Below are 25,892 nucleotides of genomic sequence, written 5' to 3'. Positions count from 1 at the left end.
AGGTATTTCTCATGGTCAAGTGGAATAAGACCATCAGGTGCAATTTACCCATGCAGAAATGGCCAACCTCAATCCTCTGCCCCCCAGGCTCCCATTTTTGGGACTCCTAAGGGATTCCAGTGGTTTCTAATGCTGGTGGTTAGTTTACACACTTTCAGAAGTGGAGCCACTCCTTCACTGACACACAGCCACATGCCGATCCCTGGGGATTGCGATTGCCGCCGTGTCTGAGTGTGCCTGCTCAGACCGTGGCACACACTGGTGCATGACGGGACACCCCAGCCTCCGGGGCAAATTTTTTGGACTTCAGTTGCCCAGGCTCATTGCCATCTGAACTGCAAAGTGCCCAGGAGCTAAGGTGCCTCTGGACGGCAGGAGGCTGTGAGAGGGACCCTGTATGCAGAAGGGTGAACGAAGCTCCCTGTTTGCTGGCTCTGCTCCAGGGTACAGAGCTGGTTTTGGCATAATGGATTGGGTCCTCTTTAATTTTGGCTTTTGGCACGTGCACCATTTCAGCCTAAAGGTAATGACCTCAGTCAAGCTCCTAAGCTAGAGTAGCAAATAAATGATATACCAGCGTGCAGCCTCCTTCCATCTCAGCCTGTAGCCCCAGTGACAACACTGGAGGTGGCTACCAGAGCCACAGATGCCATCTGCAGTGTCCCCACCACCCCCCTGACCGTGCTCTGCCCGGTGCAGCCGCTCCATACTTACAGCTCCTCCAGGAAGCGCAGGTGACGGAGAGTGCTGGGCTGCAGCTGGCTGATGTTGTTCATGCTCAGATCTCTGGTGGGGAAGAAAGAGAGAAGTCTCCGATCAGTCACACTGTGGTTTGCACAGATTAAACCCCAATGCCAGGCTCTGTGTCCCCTTTCTACCAAGAGGGAAAATGAGAAGCTCCTGAGAAACATTTCAGCATGAGCATCTTAAGACAGCCCAGGTTCTGCCTGCAAAGGCATGGAGAGGAGTAACCAGAGAGAGACACTTGCTCCTTCGGGGGGTCTGCCTGAGCTTCTCCAGGTTATGGAGCAAGTTAGGACATTTCCTAACAGCACAAGTAGTATTAGTGTCTTAGAATTTTTGGAGAGTGATCATGAAGCCCAGTGACGCTGTAGTAGGACAGTACGTCCTTGGGCCCAAGAGTATCTTTCTGTGACCACTGGTCATGCCAGCCACCACAGGGAGCTTTTCCAGTGCATGGATAGACAGCTGCTTTTGAGGAGAGAGAGCAAGCCATGGAATCATAAAATCATAGAATCATAGAATTGTTTGGGTTGGAAGGGACCTTAAAGATCATCTAGTTCCAGCCCCCCTGCCATGGGCAGGGACACCTCCCACCAGACCAGGTTGCTCAGAGGCCCGTCCAGCCTGGCCTTAAAAACTTCCAGGGACGGGGCTTCCACCACCCCTCTGGGCAACCTGTTCCACTGTCTCACCACCCTCATGGTGAAGGACTTCTTCCTAACGTCCACTCTGAATTGACCCATCTCAAGTTTTAATCCATTCCCTCTAGTCCTACCATTACCCAACATCCTAAAAAGTCCCTCCCCAGCTTGCTTGTAGCCCCCTTAAGATACTGGTAGGCCACTATAAGGTCTCCTCGGAGCCTTCTTTTCTCCAGACTGAACAACCGCAACTCCCTCAGTCTGTCCTCATAGGAGAGGTGCTCCAGCCCTCAGATCATCTGTGTGGCCCTTCTCTGGACACGTTCCAGCACATCCATATCTTTTTTGTAGGAGGGGCTCCACAAGTGGATGCAGACCCAGGTGGGGTCTCACGAGAGTGGAGTAGAGGGGGAGAATCACCTCCCTTGACCTGCTGGCCACGCTTCTCCTGATGCAGCCCAGGATACGATTGGCTTTCTGGGCTGCTACTGCATACTGACAGCTCATGTGGAACCTCTCACCAGCACCCCCAAGTCCTTTTCTTCAGGGCTGCTCTCAAGCCAGTCACCACCAGAAGGTGTACATTCTATTGGACAAGCCTGCTCTAAACCAGAAAAAATAGAGAACAACGCCAGGAACGAGGGCTGGAGGTCATCTCCGTGGGTGATGAAGTCTGAGTTTGCGGGGTGGGAGGAATCTGATTGTGTTTATCTCAGTCTTTGTAATTTCCAGCTAAAGGCTCACCTCCTATCTGCTTAGGGTCTGACAGACCCTCACAGAAGAGACTCTGCCACAGCCCAAGGGGTCCAGGGGGTCTGATGAGTCTTAAGCCCTTAGCACGATACAGAGTCACTGTGAGCTGCCCACTGCAGAGCTGTCGTCGTCTTAGGATGTAAGAGTAGCAAAGTCTGCAGCAAACGGTGCATTAGACCAGCTGGTAGTCGGTAAAAACAAGGATGTGTCTGGATTCTGGGGCTCTTCGGGAGGTCTGATACTGGATAGCTGCAGCCCTGCCCTCATGAGCAGCTGCACATGAAGAAAACTGTGCTGGTGACCCAAGTCTAGAGCAAGCTGTGTCCAGGCGACTGCAAGAGAGCACTGAGCTTTAGAACTACAAGGAAAAACGAGGCTGAATCAAAAGCTGGCGTGGTTGGGAACGAAAGGGCTATGATCCCTGCCAAGCAAAGCAATCCCAGTCAAATGCCATCAGAGGCGCTGGGTAGGCTCGTGTGAGGCAGAAGGGGCTAGTTTTGATCATTGTGTACAGACAGGACACCACTTGGCTCCTTCAGACTGCCTAGACTAAATGGCAGACAGATGTCTCCCTTGTAATGTGAGAATAAGGAGGTACAACGTGAAAATAAAGGCATTTTGCTTTACTCTTTCCTGCAGTAGATATCACGGACTCATGAGCCTAAGGAAGGATGTAACCCCCCCAATATCAGTGGGAATCTGTCTTGGTGTTGCACAGATGCGTGGAGGAAGGAGGCTGGTGCCAAGGACAAGGACTGAAGCACGACGGGGAAAAGTCCCTCAGCAAACCCCAGCCACTCAAGAGGGACCTCTCTGAGCTGTCTGCTGTCTGCACAGCACACCCACGTGAACTGAGATCCGGCAGACCCGCAGGTCACATATCAAACGCCCTGGAGTACCACGAGCTGGATTTGGGCTCTGGATAGGAAATTGCTTCAATGAAAAATAGGTTTATTGAAAAAATTACTCTAATTCCTTTTGTATTCTTCAGTGAGAAAATTCCAGAGTTCTACTAGTAAAGAGGCTTAAAGAGTTTGAGGATGTGGGTTTCTTCATTTTGCACCATTTTCCACAAAAAAATACCCAAACCACTTTCTGACCAGATCTATTTGGCACTGGTGGCAGCAGGTTACACCTAGGGAGGATCTGAAGCCTGCCTTTGCAGTTTCTCTGGAGGTGTGTCCTGTGACAAGACTGTGCAGTTTCATGAGCCGTATTTGAAGATAGTCCTAGCAAAGTTTGGTTTTTTCGATTTGTAACTCTCTGCCCTCCAAAGAAGTGGCAACCAGATCCCCAAACGGCCTATGAGAATTCAAAATTCTGTTTTCAGAATGAATGCAAAAATAAAGTTATTGTCTGCATTGTCTGTGTGCAACAATTCATTCTATACTTGGATAATCCTGTGATACAATAGAAGGGTTAAAATATTATTTTGTGCTGCTTCTATTTTTATTTTTAAATCCCTAAGGGCGGTTGCTACTTAGCACCCATTAAAACATCTTTTTTTCCTACATCAAAGTGTCTCCTGTTTATGTTGTAATGAATCGGCTTGATGTTTTGACATGTTGTGAAACAATGTAAAAATAACGAAAAATAATGTAAAATGAAAGGCTATGAAACAAAACACAGATCTGAAACATCCAAGATCTTGAAATTCCAAGGCATATTCCTTAAGTTGCCTTCTGCTGGCAGCGTGGGGAATACTCCTTACTTGCCGCAGGAGACACTTTTCAAATCTCATTGAACTGCATTTCGGGTGCCCAGCCCTTTCCTAGGCACGCTGGGGACAGCCACATGTCCCACACCCCTGGGCGGGTGGCCAGGGGCTGCAGGGATGTGCAGACCCCATCAGTCCTACCCAGCAGCACGTCAGTATGTGGCTGGTGGTAATCGGGAGGCCAAAGATGTTTTGACCCCTTCTTTCTCCACCTTGATCCATACCCTGAAGAGGAACAAAATACACTGGTTTCTGAAAAAATCTTCCAACAGGCAGAAGAGAAATACCATTAGCCCATCACCCCGACAGCCTCACAGCTCCACACTGCATGACTTTTCGTTAAATGCTCCCCTCCCTCACCCTCTTGCACCCCTGGGGCTCCTGGCCACGTACAGGTCTGAGGGAAGCAGCTCTCTCCCACCATCTCCTGGGGCGGTGAAGAAAAATCCAACCCTGATTTCCAAGGCTATTGCATGGGGAACATTTTGGGTCATTTTGTTTAAAGCTCACTGATGTTTTGGGTGTTTGACTGGTCTGGTGCAACATGTTTACACTCACAGTACTGAAAAGACGAGGCGCATAGTGCAAAACCCTTGGTAGTGATCTGCTAGCTAATGAGCAGCGAGGCAAATATGGTGCCAATGACTCCACTCTAGGACTGTGTTTACCATTAACTCTCCAGCGTGATCTCCCATGGGGGCCACACACCAGCTTCTCTAGAGCAGTGGACATCACACCTGGCTTGGTGTGGTGGAGTTCCTGGACACACTCCATGGTGTGAAGACAGCACGGAGGGGGTGGTGCGAGGACAGATGGTGTGAAGGAAGAACGAGTTCCTCCAAGGGTTGGAAATGAACTTCCTGAGCAGAGTCCAAGGCTCAGGGATTTTGCTAGCCACAAAAGTACGAGATGTTTCTCCACAGGCTGTCCATGCTTGTGTGAAAGCTGAGGCACAGGATTCTTGCCTGAAGTGTTGTGGGAGTAAATATTTGACTTATTACTCATGTAAAGATGTTGTTGACTTGTTGCTGTGTTTTCCCAAGCTCATGCTATTCCTCTTAGTAAGGTTTCTTGTGTTATGTACATCCCCAGTGCATGCAAGAGTGGAAACGCTTCCTGTCAGGGTAATCAGGGACACTATTTATCTTTTCAAGTGTTTGAGGTTGGTTACTTCAGCTAGCCACATTTAGTTAATTTTAAAAGGAACCCAAGGTATTGGAACTTCGTTAGTTTTTTTTTTTTTTTCAGCAACATCTGGCAGAAGGATTAGAGATTCGTGGACTAAATGGATTAGGGACTTCTCTGACTTTTCTCAGCGCTGTCATTGACTTTGACTTTCCAAAATAGCTCTCTCTTTTGAGTGACTAGCCTCCAGCGTCACATCCAGGAGTCAAACAAGTGTTGGGTCACTCATATCTATGTATGGCTATTGTCATTTGCACTGAAGAAACCACTACAAAGATGAGGGACCATACCACTGCAGGCATTATAGAAATGTACACAGAACATAATTCAGATCCCAAAGCCCCTTAAACTCTAAAAAAAATCAGAAAGGTAGGAGAGGAAATGGGGTGCTAGAGCTTCACCCAGGCTTGCAATGTGGGACCAGCAAAGGAACTGTCTGGATTCTTGCCTTTGAGTTCATGAGACCTCACTGCACTGGGACAAGCCATCCCTCTCCTGTCCCAGAGCTCCTGTGTTCCTCCTTCCCCAGCGACTGGCCTGTCCTCTCTGCAAGCTACCAAATAAAAGCAGGAAAATTTTTGCTGCCAAATCATTTTGTGTGGATACGGCCTGAAATGCTGAGAGTAAAGTGAACTACTCTAGTACTCCTGGAACCGAAACTCTTCTGGTATCGCCCCCCATTTACCCATGAAGCAATGTCTTTTAAGGCCTTTTGCATTAGGTGTTGAAATCACCTACGCTTTCCAATGGCGCTGCACCAAAGCCATCATGGCTATAATTAGTGTGATTTAACATCCCCCCCTTCCCCAACTAATTCTAAACTTTTATCGTAAGCATTTCTAACTTGTACCTGCAGGAAAACTGAGACACAGTTCATGGAAACTTAGCTCATGTGATTCAGCCTCAGACCTTACAACTACTCTGGCCCTCGAGGGGTTCCTTAAATTATTCGCTTTGATGTCGCCTTCTTTCATGAACAACCTTTGATTATTCACTGATTAGCTGATCTTCCTTACCAAAAAATGATGTGACACATACCATGCTTTGGGTACTCCAGTAGGACTGTCTGCCATGCTATTTAATAGCGCTAGGAGCTGGTTACCACATTGTTTTAGTTGAGGGATGATATGAGCTTTAAAGATCAAAGGAATTTATCTTTGGCATAATTGCTTAGGCCGGTAGGATGCAGGCAGTGGTGCTGGTGCTCTGAGACCTGGAGCCACGGATGTTCCTGTGGGGAGCAGCACAATCCCAGCAGACTCTGCCCAGCTCTGGTGAAGGCACCTGCGGGACCTTGTAGAAGTGTATGTTCTTAGGCCAAAAGGTAGGTTTTTTACACTTCAATACTGAAGCGTAGGTCTGCATGAAGGGCACCCTGTGATACTTGCCCAAGGTAGGCCTAAGCAACGTCCCCAGGATGTATCTCTAGGGACAGCAGGACTGATGTGTCTCACACAAACTCAAGGTGCCTTTAGAACTGCTCACAAAACTGGGGAGAGATGAACCCTGCCCATCACCGCAGAACTCCTGATACACCTCTTCCCAGACCATAGGCAGACTGTAAGTGTTTCCCCAGGGTGCACTCTAATGTGCATTAACACAAGCAGAAGTCAACAGACCTAAAGCAATACAGGTTGAAGCCACACTGGAGTAACACAAGGTTGTGGCTGTTCCGCCAGGGAGGTTTGAAGGTGAAATCTGCAGCGACGCGGTCTTGGCGGAGGCCAAGCGCATAACTGCCAGAGCCAGATGTGCATCTGGGTCAAGATCTGCCAAGTGCACATACTGGCAGAGAGATGGTGCTCTCCTGGAAGCCATCACAGGGGTAGGACATTTCCTAGAGAAAGAGCAGCTCCTGGCTATGGCTGGGAGAAGACATTCCCCCGCCATCTCTGTACTCCAAAGGGGCAGAAAGTCTGGTCACTAGCCTCAGTCCCCTGAGGTGCTCTCCATGGGTCCCTCTGTCACTCAGCATGATGAGAAGCCTGTGTCCTCCTGCCATGAAAGCAGGGGGAAGTATCTGCCTTCAAGCAATTCTTTGATCTACAAATATTCTGCAAGCTCAGGGTGTGGTTCAAGGGGCAGACCTTCAGCGAGTCAGCAGTGGGGTGCTCCATGGGCTCCTGGCTTCTTTCATACCTCAGTGAAATCCCATGCATGTGGCAACAGCTGGAAGTGATGACAGACATTGCTCAAGCCACTGGACAGGATTTTCAGTATTTAGGGAAATGGACCTTGTGCTCCTCCTTTGTAAGGCGGCAAGGTGGCCCCAAATCACATGTCTGACTGCTATCCTCAGGTTTTGAGCCTACAGGAAGCTACTAAGAATCCCAAGCAGTGACTATCTTCTCAAGCCCTAAATTGCCCCACTATATGAATATCTTTGCATTTTTCAAGATTTTCAGGATATTAATATGCTCTCTTCCCAGCACGGACTCAATCAAGCTCCACTCAGTGTTGATGCTGAACACATAGGTCCCTGGACCGTAAAAAAGGCATTCCTTACACTCAGGCAGTTGAGCAGAAATTTTTATGATTGTGGGGAGAAGCTAATGACTTGGTATCCTCTTGATTAATTAATTGCACAATTACAGCATTAAGGCCTCTCAGTTCTGATCCAGCATTCTGATTTCTGGGGGAGCTGTACAAACCAGACCCAAATTCCCATCCTTATCCTGGAAAGGTCCAACACTAGACCTGTTCTTGCAAGGCATGAAAGACTCTTGTCTCTGAAATCACTAGGAGATGAGCAATGTCTCTACCTATCTTCTGGCCAGTCTCATTAGCACCCAGTGAAAAACGCACAATTACACCACCTTTAGAAAAGAAGCCCAAAGGCAATAAATGATGGTTTTAGAAATTCTTCAGATTATACTAGAGTGATTCATAAAGGTTCTTGTTATCTCCTTTCCTCTTTATCTTGAAATCTCCGAGGTCACCACAAAATGCCTGAATTGCTCGGGGTAAAGCTGTGGCTGATGATAGAATGGTACTTGGAGCCATAGAGCCAGCTGAAATTTTTCCTAAAAGCCTGCAGGTTGAAAGCTACGCTAAAGGTAGTCTCCATAAAGAAAAGGAGAAAGGGAAGATAAAGAGATCAAAGCAGCGAGAGCTCATTTGCATTACACCATATCTGGAGGCACCAGCCCTGCTTCAATCCCATATCACTGCAATAGGCAAGAGCAGAACGTGTTTCTACTCCCACCTCTCCATGTTTGAAAATAGATCAGTCATCTTAGATCATCCCTCATGTGTAGGCCCTATCCGAGATCTCCACAGTGTTTCAATAATAAAGACTCAGCCAAGGCCAGTTTGCCAGGGTGAGATTAAGCCCATCCCTGCACCAGCAGCTCTTCAGACGTCTGGTCTGTGCAGTGCGTGGCAGTGACCTATGGCAAGCCCAACTCTCAGCCACTCTGGCTACTCCAATTCCCGCTCCCCCCGAAGCTGCCCTGGCTCTGCACCGTGTTATGCCTCCTCCATGCATGAGAGCAGACAGGGGCTGAGCGAGGAGTTTCTGCCCCTGGGAATGGCTGATGTGAGAACAAGAAGAAATAACTTTTAGAAACCAACTGCCAAGCCAGGGCTGTCGGTGAATACCATCTCATCCCGGCGCCCACAGGGTCTGCCAGGGCAAGGGCTCTCCCTCGACCACAGAGGAGAAAGGAAGAAGGTGTGGGGTGCAAGGCCAAGGGCAGGAGAAGGGCAGACCACTTGGCAGAATAGGCTGCAGCCACACGGAGGAGACAAGGCTGAGAAGCATCGAGGAGCTGCCTCCAGAAGGCACCGTGCCGTGGGACAGAGATGAGTCTTGGAGCAGAATATAAGGGCATTTTTTCCAAAAAGGCAAAATGTGAATCTCTCTGAGTGTGCTCCTAGAGATGCTTCTCATGGGCTCTGTCTCCTGGCTGCAACGGTCCTAGTTGCCAGAGGAAAAGCCTCATGGCAATAAAGGGAAAAGCACTTGTGCTATGACAAGGCAGGGAGAAAATAGCTTCTCTTGCTGGATAAAGCTCTTGTGAACATGATGGGCATTGACATCCTGTGGCCTACAGGTGTACAAGTGCCCCGGTGCTGTCAGTGCCCATTAGCAAGGAGCTGCTTCAACTGGAGAAGGAGAGTCTCAGACCAAAGCTGGGGAGAGGCTGGTGGAGCCTCCTCCCGGCCCCTCTGCTTCCACCTTCCAGACGGAGCAGGCAGTGCAGCAGGCTGCTTTGGGCTGGACGTTGGGCAAGAACCGTATCTTCCACTTCTGATACCGTTCTGCGAGTTCATGTTTTTGGTAATTCCCATGAAACAGAAGTCCAGAAAGAATTGTTTTGGGTTGATCAAAATAACAAAAAATGTGTTGTGGTTCCCCCCGCCCCCCCTCCAATTTTGACATATAAAAAATCATCCAAGAAAAGACAATCTAAACCAAAAGTAATTTGAAAGGAAAAATGCTTTCTGTCCTGGAAGTGTCCAAGTAGGACTTCTCAGCCTCTTTAAAACTCTTTTTATGTTTTTGCCTCACAGAATGGGATTCAGAGTTGGCTAACGTTGTAGCTGGGTCAAAATGAACTTTTTGCTTAGTGTGAGCACATCAAAACCAAAAAAACCTCTAAACTAAAAAGAAATATTGGGGCATGAATGAGAGCAAGGAAGGTTTTTTTTTTTAAAGCAAGAAAAATGAGATTACAAGCAAATGTCCTTTCTGCCCATTGTGTCCTTTGGAGCAGCCACAGCCCAGCAATGTCCTGACTTTTAGCAACCAGATGGTCTCCCTTGGAAAGAGCCTCACATGCCCTTGTGTCCTGAGTCGGGGTTTGTTCCCTGCCCTTCTCCAGGTCCCTGCTGGGCTCCAGCTCCCCACTCGCTGGGTTCTTTGGGAACCAACCTAGTCACTCTCACGGAAGGTGAAACCTCTCACCCTGCCGCAGCAGGTATCCTCTTAACACCCAGAACACCTACCAGGGAAAGGTAAATCCAGGAGCACCTTCCTCTTTGCTGCCCAGCCAAAGCCTTTCAAAAGAGATAATGAGTAGTAAACAGCAAACAAATGCAATTGCTGCATCTGCCACATTCCCCACGCAAATGTCCTTGAAATCAACTGAGTCATGGAAATCCCGTGCTTTCAAGTTGGCATCTTCTACTTTGATTGAGGCAGGATATTCATGAAGATGAATGTTGTGTTGAGAAACTCGTACCCAGGTCTGCTCTGGGATACTAACCACACTCGCCTGAGAGCTGGCTGTGGGGCACCGTGCCGTGCCCCAGGAAGAGCAATGCAGAAGGGCAGAAAGCGGGTCAAGGCAAGCCGAGGATGGTTGTAAGCCACAAGGCTGGCCTAGGGAGCCTGCGACTCCATGGCAGAGGCACTTGTCAGCAGACTGGGGCTGTTCTGCAGTGCCTGAGAAGGTAGCTTCCTCACTACCGTCTGCCCTGCCTGCTCCAGGCTCCTACTCGGCACCTCCAAGCAGACCTCCGTGGGCAGGTTATGCTGCAATAAGCGGTGTGCACAGGACCAGCTTTTCTTCAGGGCAGTAGAGGGCTTTGCAGCCCCCCTGTGCCCCTGGAACAGTTAGCCTGGGAGGACGCAGTGGGAGGACAATGGTCGAAGGCCTGATGGAGCCCACATGGTGGGAACAAAAGTGAATTGCTACAGAGATATTCCTGGGAGAGCAAAATGATCCACCTGCTAAACATGGCTTGTTGGACTGTACCAAAAACCAGACACTGAAGGAGCAGACAGATCATAGGAGACGGAACAGGGTGTAAGGAACTGAGTCAGTGTAGAGGTGAAGGTACCAGGACTCCTCTACTTGGCAAAGAGATGTGTGAGGAGAGCTGTGACAGAGAAGATGACACTGGTTTGTTGCACTAGGAGGATTTACTTTTTAGCTACAAATTGCTGGTAAGGAATTTTGTAGAGTCCCCCTATAAAGACACAAGACAAAAATACAGGACAAATTAAGGGAGGATAAATCTACCTGTGACTATTCAGGGGGATTGTCTAATGCTGCATCTGGCTCAAGGGTCCCTAAACCACTAATGCCTAGGACCTGGGGCGTGGGGGTCCAGCCAGGTTGAGAGCAACGCAGAAGAAGTTCTTGAAAGTCTTCTGCTTGCTCCCAGTGGCTCTTGGTGAGTTTTCATGAGCAAACATCTGAGACCGACCGCCTGGCTGTGCTGGGTGCCAGCTTCAGCTGGCCAGCTTTCCTTTTGGGCCAGTATGTGCAGAAACTCCTGTGGACCAAGTGCTTCCCCAGTAAGTCCTTGACTGGGACTGGCTTTTGGGCTACCAGCTTGGTACCCATGCCTGATTCAGAGCACTTGCTGCGAGCTCTTGTTCTCCCTTAAGGAGTAGGCTAGGATGAAGTTAGCGTGGTCTGCACACACATGCCATAGACATGCTTTCAACCGCATACAAGGGGCACATGAACCACTGTCATCCACGTCCTTCCTTTGATTGCGCAAAGTCTGCACAATGTACGTTTGGCCCCGCATATCCCAGTCTGAGGAGAGGCAGTATTTGAATTAGGGAGAAAAGCTCTCTGAATACTGAATTCCACCTCTGCTTGAGAGCCGAAAGCCCTGCTGGACTCTTTCTAAGGTGCTCACAGGTAATTTGTGCACATGGGAGACCCCTGCACATCTGGCCCAGGGCAGCCACCTCTGCCCTGTTTCTTTTCATTGCACACATCCTCCCTTCACTGTCAACTTCTGACCGCCACAGGGCTGTTCAGGAATCCCCGACAGCTGATGCCCATCGTCTCCAGCCCCACTCCATTTACTTCCAGACCCACTGAAAGGAGATGGCGGAGCCCAAGGCTGGCGGGCGGGAAACTGAGAGCCCGTAATTGACCAGAAGTGCCTGTAAACATGCTGGTTTCTTTCACGTTGAGAGGATCTGGCAGCACGCGGTTACTCCTGTTAGTGCTCTGGCTGGCAAGAAATTGGAGAAAGGATCTGGCAGGGTGTACGGTCACAGACGGTGTGTGACTTCTACCTGAGCGGGGGGCAAAAGCTCTGAGATAGGGAGGAACCAGGGCAAGGCACTACTGGAAGAGCTCTGAGCCAGATGGCCTCTCCCCTTGCAAGTCATACCTCGGGGTGTTACACCAGCTCACGTATGGGGAAGAATCCGATACCAAAGTCCTGAGACTAGCAAATAAACAATACACGTAAACTAGAGAGTTGGAGGAGATGCTCTACTGAATCTCTCTGATTTTTGTCTGTCACTAACCGGAAGAAACAGGCAAAGTTTGGAAATATTTTACAGGGGACAAATTCTGATCTATATTTTAGTAGGAAAACGTCAGAACGGCTGATTGGAGTGCTTTATGCTGACATCAAAACATTTCATTCACTAAAAGCCAAAACATGACAATGCAACATTTAATGACAGACAGTACCTGCACATGTTAACCTGAGGCTGAATTTGGAAAAATCAGAAGTAAAATGAAACCCCAATTGAAACAAAATCCCTCACTTTGGATTCAAACGTCTCCAACATGTTTTCATTCAAAAATTTCAACGACATCTGTGTGTTGCCTGGAAACTTTTGCATTTGACGAAGAGCAGGTTTTGCTCCAGGAAACTGTTTCTCGGAGAAAAACCTGTTTTCCCTGCACATTGTAAGCAGATCCTTTTGCTGCTCATGAGCAAGCTACCAGCATGGGACCCCTCAGGGTGCGGGTTGCCAGGCACTGCCACTGCGGAAAAGGTCTATGTCCCCCTGGGAACCCTGGTCTTGGTGCTAGGCTGTGCTTAGACGCATAGTTCTTCACTGCCTGAACAACCGTTCCCCATCTCCCCCTGACAGAAAGATGCTGAGTTTCTGTATTCCACTGGCACACTGCTTTGAAGCTGTCTGTGTTATCCCCAGGGCTGTGAGTGCCCCCGATCTGAAAACCCACGCACCAGGATGGAGAGGTGGCTCGAGTGTCAGGGAGAGACCAACGCACGAACAAAGAGCTGGCAGAGGGACTAGGGCTTGGCATTCAGAGACCTTCACATGGGCTTCCTCTCCTTGCATGTGAGCTCCTGGACTTGCCAGAAGTTGATGTCAGTGCTGCAGCTGTGCATCATTCTCTCAAAGAACAGGATCCAGTTACCAGGCTGGGGAGGCTTGTACCTGATTTGGCACTTCTGGACAGATCCTCTAAAGTTCCTGGAAAAGCACACGAGGTTTGCTGGCAAGAAATAATAGGAAAAACTTCGATGAGAAGCCTGTGTCTTTCTGCCTCTGATTCCTAGGAGCAGACTGTTACCTCCCGTGATAATTGATTTCTCTTACCCAGAAGGTGAAAAAAGACCTTAGGGCAGAGGAAAATGAGCACTTAATGTGCCAGGTGCAAGCTGATGACTTTACGCCTAAATCCTTGACCTCATGAAAAGGGAGAGCTTCTCTAACACTTGTTAGAAAGCTCGGTGAAGACAAAGCACGGCGATCTCCAAGAGTTAAGGTACCACGTGGGATTTATCCAGGGAAGAGGACAGAGGCTCTCCAACTAGCACAGCCTGGCCAAGAGATGAGGAGAAGCCCCATCTCCTTCTTGGTTGTGTGCAGCACCATGTCCTACTCCGGCATCCTCGCACTGTTGTGGAGCCAACCCTGAACGCCCGCTATGCCCAAGGTCGTGTGGCTGCTGTGGTCTGCTGAACGCAGCCAGGCTGCTCCCCAGACCCAGCTCTCCCAAAAGACCCTTTGTACCTTGTTCTGCTTTAAGTGCTACTTGCACCTGTGTAGTTTCCCGCGACCCTCATGACTGCTTTGCCCTGGAGTGGTCAGGATTGCAGCTCAGGTCCCGGGAAGGTCTGGACTGCTACAAAGAGCTTGACAGGGCTGTAAGCGCGGAGCACAAGTGAGGCATAGGTATGAACTTGCAACAAGCTGTGGAGAATGCGTGCAGCACATCTGCACTGAGAAACAACAGTCAACCTGTGAACAGACACAGCACTGATGAGCATGTTCCTCTGGTCTCTAAACTGCTGCTCGAAGGCTAGGAGCCGTATCAGCTTGCGAGCCAGACGGAGGGACCAAGGGAGGCGGTGCTCTGTCTTGGGAAACAGCCCCCAGGAACACTCGAGTGTTGGCCCTTCCCATGTTTGGTTTGGAAAGACTTTGTGCTGCAGAAGCCTGTGTTTAAATGGCACTTTCTAAACACTCCCAGCCACCATAACCAACCAGCAAAGACAACTCAGTGTCATAAACAACCAAGACAGCCAAGGCTGAGTTCTCATGCCTGGAACGGGTGGAAGGCTCCAAGAGTTCTGGAGTCTCTGACACTGCTCTAGCCAGTTCTGGTGGCAGTTGTGCTGCAAAGCTGGCCAGCAGATACGAGAAGGTGGGCTGCTGTGAATATTCCCGCTTGGTTGGTGGCGCACTGTGAGGCAAAGTTTCTCCTCCAGCATCACGGCCCTGCTCTTACAAGTGCTGCTTTCAGAGACACCCTGTGAACCCGAGCTTGGGCTTGCCCCTGGAGAGCGGCAACACCAGGGGAGCTGGGATCAGCCCTGATACCAGGGTGCTGATTTAGCGTCAGCACTCTACCTTTCCTGGCTACCCTGGTTTTCAAGCAGAACAAGTGATAGCTTTTCTTTTTGACCAATGTGACTCATATTATGTGGGCATCAGCCTCCTCCCAACAAGGACACAGCTCTCATACTGCCTGGCTTGGAATCAAAATGGGTTTAAAAATCTCTTAATCCAGCTACAAATCTGGATGTGAAGCATTGGGATGGCTCTCACTGTAGTTTTTTTCACAGGCACCAGTCGCCGGGGTGCAGTGAGCGCAACCCTTGCCCAGTACAGCAAGTGCATTCCGACGCGAGCAGTGCTGGAGAAAGGAGTCTCCTTCTCATCCTCTGGCTTTGCCCCAGCTGAGGCCGTGCGTGCCCAGCGTTTGCTGCTGTCAGGTCATGATAGCATTGGGGATGGTGTGCCTGTCCCTGCCCTGTCCCTGGAGCAGACAACCCTAAGAAGCTGAGGGATGTGGGAGCTGGACTCTTGTGCTTCCCTGGTGCTCAGCTCCCGGTTGGCTCCTGTGATGGGCTGCTGGGGCAGCAGGCAGAAGTGTTTTCAGTCATGCGACCACTGACAGAGAAAAGCACTGCTTTAGCTGTTTGTTACCCCCAGATTTTCACCTGTGCCTTCAAAGCTGGGGTCCAGCCACCGGCACTGCGGTGCTGTGAGGTGGTCTGACAGTCGGGGTGGAGTCTGTCTGTCCAGGCTCAGCCCCCCACCAGGGCAGGGTCCAAACAGCAGCTGCTTCATCCAGACAGCTTGGACTTCGTCTGCACTGACCCGCAGACATCTAAACAGGGGCTCTGCAGCACCCTCGCATTCACCTTGGCTTCCAGCCACCATGCTAGGGATCTCCCGTGGGTCTTGTGTTGTGACTGCCCTCCACGGGGATGTCTGAGATACCACAGGCTATTTCAGATTGCACTTAAAGCCCCTGTGTGGGGAACTGCATCCAGCCCGAAAAGACTTTGGCAAATCTTTGGCCAAACAAAGACTAACAATTATGTTCAGCCCCGAACTGTCAGAGTGACCTGTCTGAGTTGTCTCTCTTGTCTTTCATATGCTTTGGACAGGTCAGCAGGGTCCTCCTTCAAGCAGAATGAGAGTGGGGATGCAGAGTTGTGGGGGAATAACAACCCTGTGCCTGTGCATTTTATCACAGATTCAGGTGCCCTGTTACACTGTGAAGGCTTGTTTGCCAGCAGAGAGGCTGTTGCAAAGATACAGGATGCTTCCAGTTGCCTGCCCTGCTCCCAGAGTGGAGCTGCCCATTGTTACGTGGGGCAACAGAATCTCCCTGAAGGAGGAGATTTTTTTAAGCTGGTTTGTGGCAGTACTTTAGCCACAACTGTGCGAAGCTGTTGTCGAGATAGAGGGCTACCTGTGCAGGCTGGGATTTTCATAGAAACTTAAATAAGGCCCTGAAAATTGCAAACAGCAATAATACAACATCTGCAGAGCGGCTGCCTCAAGAGGGGAAAATCATGTCATAACCTAACACCTGCTTAGCAATGAGACAGTGTCCAGGCTTTGCTTTTCAGCTCACTCATCGTGGAGATGGTGTGCTCGGTGCCAAAACAAGTAAGAGAAGGAACAATCACGTCATGACAAGGCTGAATACATTTAATGTGCTCAAGCAAGAATGGAAGGCAATAATTCACTCCAGAGCAGGATGAGCTTGGGATGGTCTGGCACTGCAAATGATTTATATTTAGAGTTGGGCTTGGCAGGTGCTTTTATGGAACAGAAATTTGATTTTCTATTGTATTCAACCTGTCCCAGAAATAGTGTAAACCATTCTGCTTTGTGGCATGGCCAACTATTAACTAACTCAGCTGGGAAAGAAGCTCATGGAATTGCCCTCTTCTGTTTCTTGGGAGGTGGGTACTGCTGGGTGCTGCTGGAGACATGATACTGGCGCTGATCAGAGGTGACCAACCTCTTCAATATCCTGTGCCCAAGTATCTGGGTGGATTGGCAGAAACACTGGGGCCTGAGAGAGGATCTTCCTCCTCTCCTGCTCCAGCCCCGTCTCCAACTCCCCAGCTCCCTGTGGAGTGATGCTGGCGTGTGGGCTGAGAATTAAAAGACCATCTGAGACAGCTGTGGTGGGAGAGCAGACATGGGCTCTGTCTGTCGGCCTTCCCCCACCACCCAGGCAGCAGAGCTTTTGGGGTGCACAGACTAAGGTTGGGGTTATGCATGTGCCCAGCATGTTCCCCACCCTGATGCCCCCACCCTGTCTCTGGGCGGTGGTGTGGCGGTGTGCTCTCCCCTTTTCCCCCCAGGCTCCTGCTCAAGCCATGGCCATAAGCGGGAGTTGTTATGAGTTGCACTTGAACTCCGGGGGATGGCTGGCAACACAGTCAAAACGCTGTCTGGAGTGGGGACCTAGATATAGTGTTCCTTTGTGAATACGACTATAGGTCAATTATCTTACTCTCTAAATAGTGGGCGGCCCAAGAGCCCTTGGAGCTCTCCTGCACGGCAGCGGGCTGCACGTCAGCATCTCCCTGTGAGTGGGCACGCTCACTTAGGGTTCTGCGCCTCGAGGTTTAGAGATGCCTTGCCACAACAGATTCTCGGTAAGTGACTAATAGCATGCTAAACTTTGAAATCTTAGCTAAGTGATATAAAGGATTGATTGCGCATACATAATCCTCTAGACATAAACCGTTGACCAAGTCTGGGACTAGGATTGGATCCAGCCGCAGCCAGACTCCTCTCTGAGAAGGAGTTTAGAAAGCCAGGGGGTCCTTTCTGAACCTCGTGACTCAACGGGAGGGTCTCCCTGAGAGCTCGTCTGACCCTGGCCTCTATGCAGTAAATAATCGAGTGTACCCCATCATTGAATCTCATAAAACACTGTCGTATTCACTGCTAACTTTGTTAAATCACTGTTTTGTGTTAATAAATATTTCACTACTTCTCTCTTACAAGTGAAGTTAATCACTCCGCCCGCGACAGGTGGGAGATGCAATTTCCATAGCGCAGGGAGTGGGCCGCTGCCCAGATAGTCTACCTGGCTGTCTGCACCTGAGAGCCTGTTGGCAATGGCTGTGCAAGGAGAGTGCTAAAGGCCCCCTCAAAACAGGTAATCTTGAAGCTTCTTAGTTTTCTGACCAGCTCACTTACACAATGAATTAAGCGCGTCCAAGGACATAACCTCAGCTAGCTGGGAAACTCAGCAATCCAGAGCCATCAAGAGAGGACGGGACAAAGTTGTGCAGCTGCAACCAGTGGTCTCATATCGGGTTAAACCAACCATTTACTGAAGACGTAGCACCTGCCTGGAGCAGTCAAGACTCAAAGCAATGTGGCAGCCTGAAGTTGCCACAAAATGGCCTTTCACAGCAAAAAGGATGATAAAGTGTGAGCACAGCTAGCGCAGCATTTCCTGATCCGTGCCTGCTACACCCACATCAAGAAGGGATTGCAAAAACGCCATGTGGGCAGTTGCAAATTGCGAAAGTGTTTCTTCCAGCTGAAAATGGGCACCTTCTCAACCCCACAAAGCCCACAGGACCTCATCTTTTGCACTGACTTTCCGCTGGCCTCACTGTGCACCCACACGCTTGTATGATCTGGCATGGGATGCTGCCTGTCCGTGTTCTAATGCACTATCAAAGGCATCAGGGAGACGTTTTTATTCTTACTGTTGGGGTAAATGAAAAAGGGTTGGGACATTTTTATGCTCTGAATAAGGGGGAGGGGGGCCAGCAACCAGACATGGTTGAGAAACCTGGCAAAAGACGTGTCAAAGCAGGTGGGGCAAGCTGCACCCAGAGGCAGAAAACAGTCACAGCCCAAGGATTCAGGTTCTGGCTCAGGTCTGTGAGTGGAGCTGGCGCTCTGGAGGCAAATCTTGCCTGTCTCAAGCACACGGCGCTCGGGACCCTCCCAATCTCCGCTTTGCTGACAAGGCAGGACAATGGAGGCAGTTCCTGAAGCAAAGAAAGTTCAGATTCCTCCAGCCAATTACCTCATGGCAATAAATCTTCCACCTCTCTTTCCCAGTCATTGGTGAAGCCTGCCTATTGTCTGGGGAGCCCGTCTGTCTGCCCCAGCACAAAAGGGAGAACAATCAGTGGGCTTGAGTAACATCCGATGTATTAAAAGAGGGAAGAATAAAGCAGGGAAAGGGCCAAGGAGAGCTGGGTGGGGAGATCTCCAAGAGGCTGCTCCGATGTGTGGGTGTCTGGCATGCAGAGGCATCCGGCCTTGCCTGCCTGGTGCAGGTGGCATTCAGGCTGGATGCTGGTTAGGGTGGTGCTGGGGACGACTGGGGACCCCTCTGTGTGGAGGTTTTCAGAGAGGGGGGGTGCTGCTGGCCTGGGCAGGCATTGCTGCCTGCAGTGTTGCCCAAATCCTGTCCATGCACCCCAGAGCTTTCTTCCCCGTGAGGTCAGGCTGCCTAGTCTTCTGGGAGCAGAGTGACAAACAGCCCCTGCGTGCTGGTACATCAGCGTGGGGAGCACCTCCTGGTTCCTTCTGCTGCATCTCTGTGCTCCCAGGCACTGCTCTTCATCAGGAAGGAAATGTCCTGTGCTGCTGAGCTCCAGGCTGCTGGAGAACAATGTCTCTACGTTATTGCCATCAGCTCTGATGGTCCTTAGAAGGGCGTGAAACCTGCGTGTTCCCTGGTTGATTAGGGGTCCACAGATGTCAAGGAGGTGCCCTCTCCAGCCTTGCTGCTTGGTGCCCTCTCCTGACTTGCTGGAGCCAGACATGAGCAGCCTCACCCTTCCTTCAGACAGCCCAAAGCACTGCTCTTCCTGGGAGAGACCAAGGTCCTGGTGGATCGAATATGAATCCAGTCCATGCTTAATCGACAGGACACTGTTGGCCTGCTGAATCCTGCACAACATCTGTGCAAGAAATGAGAAGCAGCTGCAGTGAGGTCTGCTCTCCGAGGCTTTTTCAGTAGTCTGGAAGAACCAGGAGCTGCACCTGTGAACTGCTGAAGCTGAACTGCTTCATGGTTTTAGTCCCTCCATCTGCAGTCCTCTCTCTCTGTAGCCAAGTTATGGCCAGACTGCCAATCCCAGTCTTGCTAGATAAAATTGCTGAAAGTAGGAGAAAGAAGACCAAAGGAAAAAGAAAGATTTCCTTAAAGTAACATGCAAACTCTGATGAAACAAGAGACAGATAGCCCAGAGCTGGGCAAATCGTGAGGAGACTGGGGATAGCCAAGTGAGACGCAGACATCAGGCTTGTTGGCAGTCCTGGTGCTGGAGGCCATCCCATCTGGCTGATGTCTGACCACCACCTCTTCCTGCCACTGCTGCTCCGCCAGATCTGCTCTGACGACCACCAGATGTGTCACAAGTGCAGTGAGGGCTGAGCGCGTCGGGAGGATGGCTGCAGCGTGCGCTGGAGAGCCTCTCTGTGTGCAAGAGGGGGAGGCTGGATGCAAGACCATGAGGCAGTTGGAAAGCAATCCACCGGTGTCAGGACACCACAGCACGCTTCCCTGATTTGTCTCCCAGCTTTGCTGAAATCTCCTCTCTGCTCCATGCTTTGGGCAGCCTGTTGGCTGCAGTGGGCACCTGTCTTTTGCAGCCCCACTGCAATATCATGATACCTTTTTTTCTGTTTCCTCTGGGACAGAGAAGTAATTTCCTGACTGATGTTAGCAGGCATTTTTTGTACAGCCTGGGATAGAGGGGTTTTTGCCTATAGCCCAGCAGGAGAGTGGAGAAAGGAGTAGCAGAGAGGAGCTGGATGCTGTTATGTGGAGACACAGAAAAACTCTGGTTGTATGCTCAGCCTCAGGTGACTCCTCTGCCCTGTTTCAGTGGAGCTGACCTTGGACACAGAGATTGAGGCATTTGTGTGGGTAATCTAGGGAATACTTTGGGTTTTGACTGCCTTCCCACTCAGGATGTGGCCATGCTCCTTGGGGTATGGGCAGACACCTTTCCATGGTTGGAATGGTTGCTGGTAACCTGATCGTGCATAAACCATCTTCAGAGCTATGGCCTGCCTTCCCCAGGTGCCTGTGGTTCTTGCTCTGCCTGTAGGCTGGAAGGAGGCATCTCTGGATGGCAGTGAGACAAGAAAGATCCTCCTATAGCCCTGGTGGTCTAGTACTCCTGTCCAACTCCAGTTTGATCTTGCTTTTATGCAGTTCTATTGCACAAGATAAGAGAGCAGCCCTGAGGAGAAGGACTCCGGGGTGCTGGTGGACGGGAAGCTCAACACAAGCCGGCAGTGTGCGCTTGCAGCCCAGAAAGCCAACCGCATCCTGGGCTGCATCAAAAGAAGCATGGCCAGCAGGTAGAGGGAGGTGATTCTGCCCCTCTACTCTGCTCTGGTGGGACCCCACCTGGAGTGCTGTGTCCAGCTCTGGAGTCCTCAGCACAAGAAGGACATGGACCTATTGGAACGGGTCCAGCAGAGGCCACGAGGATGATCAGAGGGCTGGAGCCCCTCTGCTGTGAGGACAGGCTGAGAGAGCTGGGGAGGTTCAGCCTGGAGAAGAGAAGGCTCCGAGGAGACCTTATAGCAGCCTTCCAGTACCTGAAGGGGGCCTACAGGAAGGATGGGGACTCTGGATCAGCGAGTGTAATGACAGGACACGGGGTAACATCTTCAAACTGAAAGAGGGTAGATTTAGATTGGATATCAGGAAGAAATTCTTTGCTGTGAGGGTGGTGAGCCCCTGGTCCAGATTTCCCAGAGAAGCTGTGGCTGCCCCATCCCTGGAGGTGTTCGAGGGCAGTCTGGGTGAGGCTTGGAGCAACCTGGTCTGGTGGGGGGTGTCCCTGCCCAGGGCAGGGGGTTGGAACTACATGATCTTTAAGGTCCCTTCCAACCCAAAGCATTCCGTGATTCTGTGTGATTCCGTAATTGTGCAAAATGTTTCTGGAGGAAATCAGTGATTGAGTCATTTGGTCCCCTGCATTTTGGACTCAGCTTTGGGATCAGTAGTCTTTCATTGCTCTGACAGACTGAGGCACAGAGACAGAGTCTTCATCTACACCGTGCATTAGAGTTGGCACAACTCCCATGACCCACCACCGATCTGTTGAACATTGTGGAGAAATCTGAAACCACCATCACAGCCACAAAGTGATGTGCTAACCCAGACTATTGTGGGGAATGATGGATGGATGATAGCTGACAGAGGAAGGGAGACCTCACTCTCCTTAGCAGACTTCACAGGTGCTATGCAGATGTCCTCTTCCGAGCCAGCTGTGCCCATTCATTATCTTGAGCTGCTCCTCATTGCCACAAACCAAAGGTCAGCCATCCTGCAGAATCCTCTGAGTGGTGCCCACAGTGCTTCTGGCAGTCGGCAGGGCTGGGTCAAGCTGCCTTTGATAGATTTTTTTTTGTGAAGTGGGGCTGGGAGTCTGCCACAGCCTCTCCATTTGTCAGTGCCCCAGCAGAAGAGGGGTGCAGAGGTGGGTTCCGGTGTCCCCACCTGGTGCTGCTCATTGCAGCAAGAACATCTCTTTGCTTCTCAATGCTTGAAAAGTGAGGTGCAGCCTGGTCTGGAGATGGTAATCTGGCAGCAGACTTAGGCAATCCATGACATCCAGGCATCATGACCCCTGAGCAGTTGCTGAGCTTCCAGCATGGAAACTAGTGTCATGCCCAGAGGACAGCAGAGACACGGACTGTCAGATGCCAGATGGAATTTTTGAAACCTTGTCTCTGTTGGAGAACTGCAGCCCTGCACCTGCTCCGGTCCCTGATTGCAGTTGCAGTCCCTGCTATTGGAAACTGAGCTCCACCATCATGGGACGTCCTCACAGCTGTCCTAGAGCCGAGGTGGTGGCAGGCCAGGGAGAGGACACAAACTCCTGCACAGGCTGATGGGAGGTGCGGTCCCCAGCCATGTATGAATGTTGTTGTAAAGCTCTTTTACAAAGTTAATCACATTATTTAGTAGGTTTATATATCTGAAACAGAAGCAGTAAAGCACGGAAGAAAGAAAGAACATCCTCAATGCAGTTACTAGGCCCCGGCTGCTGCAGATAACTCCAAGAAGAGCATGGACAATGGTGCCCACCGCACAGAAGGTGCGTGGGAGGAATTGCAGTGTGATGTGTTGTGACCACAGCTTGGCAGCTGTGAGTGATCACAGGGTAATGTCTTTACACACCTTTGCTTACAACTGTCAGGGGTCTGGGCACCATTTTTAAGGGGTCGTCTGCCTGGAAAGGCAAAGGAAAACCACAAGGCACTGAGCATGATGAGCCTTGAATCACCCTGAGACTACAGAGCTGAGATTTGTAGTGCAGATTTGCCTGTTCAGCCTCTGAAAAAAAACCTGGAATATCTCTGCTAACTTAATATCTCAATAACACCTGGACGCCTGGCAGTGTCCATCAAATAGTCCATTCCTGCCTTCTTGTTATATCCACCTGCATCAGTGCATTCCTGTCACAATAGTGCAAGCAATTCCAGTCTTGCTTTCAACACCAGAGATGTCCATCTCCAGCTTTCAACTTGCAGAATGATGCAAATATTAATTTATGTTAAGGAGACATCAGATTTTCAAGGCAACCACCTCAGTGCACTCCAATTCCATTCCAGCAATGGCTGCACTGCAGATTCCAAATACATACATCCAATCTCCAAAAGTCAACCCAATTTTAACAACCAGATTTAAAAACCAGCATCCTGATAGTTGGTACCCACTCCCACAGAGGAACCTCAGACCAAAAGCTGTGTGGGTGCAGGATTTGCAGTATCAGGTCCTGGACTCAGGCTGCAAGTGATGGATCTTGGTCTGGGGAGAAGCTGCGCAGTGACAAGGCTTCCTGGGCACAGAGGGGCAGGTGTGGGATTTCTGAGCAAGGCTGGTGGTGTTTGTTCTGCAGTGCACAGGAGAACAGGCCCCAGCATGTGTTCTTGGTAAATAAATGAGATTATATCAAGAATACACCCAACTCCTATAATTTACTTTTCATCCTAACAAAACCAGCCCTTCATGACTCTGGATATTCTCTACTTGCTTGGGCAAAAGGGTTAACAATGAAGAATATTGGGTTTCTTTTATTTCCCTTCTGAATTTTGAACTTTGAATTTTGAGGCCTGGGAAATGCCTTTTTCAAAGGAAAGATCCTCACTTCATGTGATTCCAGGAGCTGGTGTTTGCTGCAAGCTTTAAGAAGTGCAAAGGTTTGACATCGTCACCAGTCATGTGTGTGCTGCCTTCCGTGCTCCCGTCACCAACACCTGCCCGGTTCCTTGATGACCTATCTTCCAAAAAGTGACCTGGGACACTGATATTTGGCTTCATGGAGACAATCACCTCACCTCCTGGTGAGGATGGGAGGTGGGAAGTCAACACCTAGGGCTGCTGCTGTGGTACCCCCAGATCAAAGAGAGGCCGCTCTTTGATGTCTGACACATCTCTTCCTTCCCTCCTCACCAGCGTGCCATCCTTCAGCCATGCTGCGGGTAATATTTCTCAAAGCCAGGGAGCTCCTTGGGACCAATAAACATAAATACAAACAGTCCCCGTGCTTGTTGCTCAGAACTTGCGCACAGAGTGTGTGCTTTTTCGCTGTTATTAAATGAAAAGCCCTAAGAAAAGCACCACTGACTTCCCTGCTGTCACAGGCAAGACTCAGGCAGCTCTTAGAGATGCTGCCTGTGGACCCCAATGACTGTGTCCTACCACGTGGAGGGTGTGCCTACATCTACTGCGGTATGTGTCCGCATGTCGCACAGGCAGGTGGACTGGTGAGAGCTGGCACCAGGGAGGGAGGTTTGGAAGTGGTTGACCACCCTGATTCCACTGTCTCTCCATGGGACACTGAAATGGCTTCTTTCCCTTCACTGGGCCCTTGAGACCCCTGGAAAACAAGGAAAACTGAGCTTTACCTTCACTTGCAAAGGCCTGGGAGCTGAATCACAAAACCAACCAAATAGTAAAATGCTATGATGACAGCACATCACTGAATGCTGCCCAATCACCTCTAGCATGTGCACATCAGCTGGGAAGCTTCTTGACCCTGACCACAAGTGTTCTGGCCCTTGGACGGGGCAGTCAGTGCAGTGGTTTCGGCAGAAACTGCCTTTTCTCCGAAAGCCGCAGACCCTGGTGCTGCAGGGCTTTAGGCTGCTGTCCCGGCTGGGGCCGGAGGAAGGTTGTGAGGGCTTGGCTGCAGGGGCGCATGCAGGTCCCAGCCATGCCAGACCATCCTTCCGTTCAGTTTGTGTCTTCAAAGGACTCGGCTCTAGCAATATTGCTGCTTTCCCTACCACAAGCTGTAAATCCTCTTGATGGCAGGGGAGAAGAAAGCACCAAGCCTGGATCTGTTACACATGGAGTGATGCTCCCTGCGGCCGCTCTGACGAGAGAGGCTCCACAGGCAGAGGCACACAGCAGCTCCCCTTCCTGCCGGTGCTTGCAGGACGGCCTCGCATGCCTGCAGCTGGCACCACAGCTTAGCCCACGGCTGCTTCTACTCTCAGCCCACACTGTCCTATTTCCAATTTCTGTTCCGATGCCAGTGCATGGGTGTCATATCTCCTTATTTCCCCCTCCAGACTTGTCCCCGTGTCCAGGCTCGCCCCATCTGCACAACTGGCTGTCAATGGTTGGAGAGGATCATCTGCTGGGCAGCTTACAGACTGCATTCTCCCACACGAAACAAGCATTTTGTTTCTCTACTTACACTCACTAGACAAAAATGCAGCCTTTTCTATGTTTGCTCTTGAGCTTCCAGCAGGGCCCTGCAAAAACACCATTGCCCCAACCAGAGCACCTCTTGGCATCCACCACTTGTCACCAGGAGTGACTGTTATTGATGTTGGATTGCACAGCAGGCTTTCCATATAGACAAAAAAAGTCTGAGGAGGAGCAAAATGAAAATGTCGCCCTTGGTTTGCTGGTGAGGACTTGCTCTGTGTTAAGATCTCAGCAGATATCTTAAGACATGGCAAATTTGTGGCAAGTTACGCAGATTGTCTCTGTCCTACCCCATGTTCAGAGCAACATTCACAAGGCAGGAGTTCAGCCCTGTTCACTGTGCTGGGCAGTCATTGCCTCCTGCACTGCTTGCTTTTTGCTCTGCTGGGGTACTTGGCCAGCAGAAAATGTAACAAAGCAACGAAATTATTGAGGAGATGAGGAAAAGGCTTTGACTAACATTTGCTTTGCCAAATACGCTCATGGAATGACAATGCAAGACTTGGCAAATGAGTGTCAGGTTTTCCAATTATTTGTGGAGGCAAAGGCTGCAAAACTTTGAAAGTATTAAAATGCTCTGTTTTCACGAAGTCCGTTGGAACACATTATTGTTCATCTAAACTGACACAGTTCAATAGATTGAATTACTTGAAATCAGTTAGGACAAAACATTGTCTTCAAATGAGAATA

The 25,892-nt window shown here is 50.2% G+C and overlaps 1 protein-coding gene across 1 annotated transcript in view; it reads right to left on the bottom strand.

Moving 5' to 3' along the window:
• The window catches only part of LGR6 (leucine rich repeat containing G protein-coupled receptor 6), a 150,056-nt gene that overhangs the window by 96,222 nt on the left and 27,942 nt on the right, over positions 1 to 25,892 (bottom strand). Inside the window, exon 2 of the mRNA XM_063356428.1 lies at positions 715 to 786. Within this exon, the coding sequence (XP_063212498.1) occupies positions 715 to 786 (72 nt within the window). The remainder of the gene's footprint in view (positions 1 to 714; positions 787 to 25,892) is intronic.

The sequence above is a fragment of the Chroicocephalus ridibundus genome, chromosome 20 (assembly GCF_963924245.1).
Source record: "Chroicocephalus ridibundus chromosome 20, bChrRid1.1, whole genome shotgun sequence".
In the NCBI taxonomy this organism is placed as follows: Eukaryota; Metazoa; Chordata; class Aves; order Charadriiformes; family Laridae; genus Chroicocephalus; species Chroicocephalus ridibundus.
This window is presented reverse-complemented; position numbering and strand designations above follow the sequence as displayed.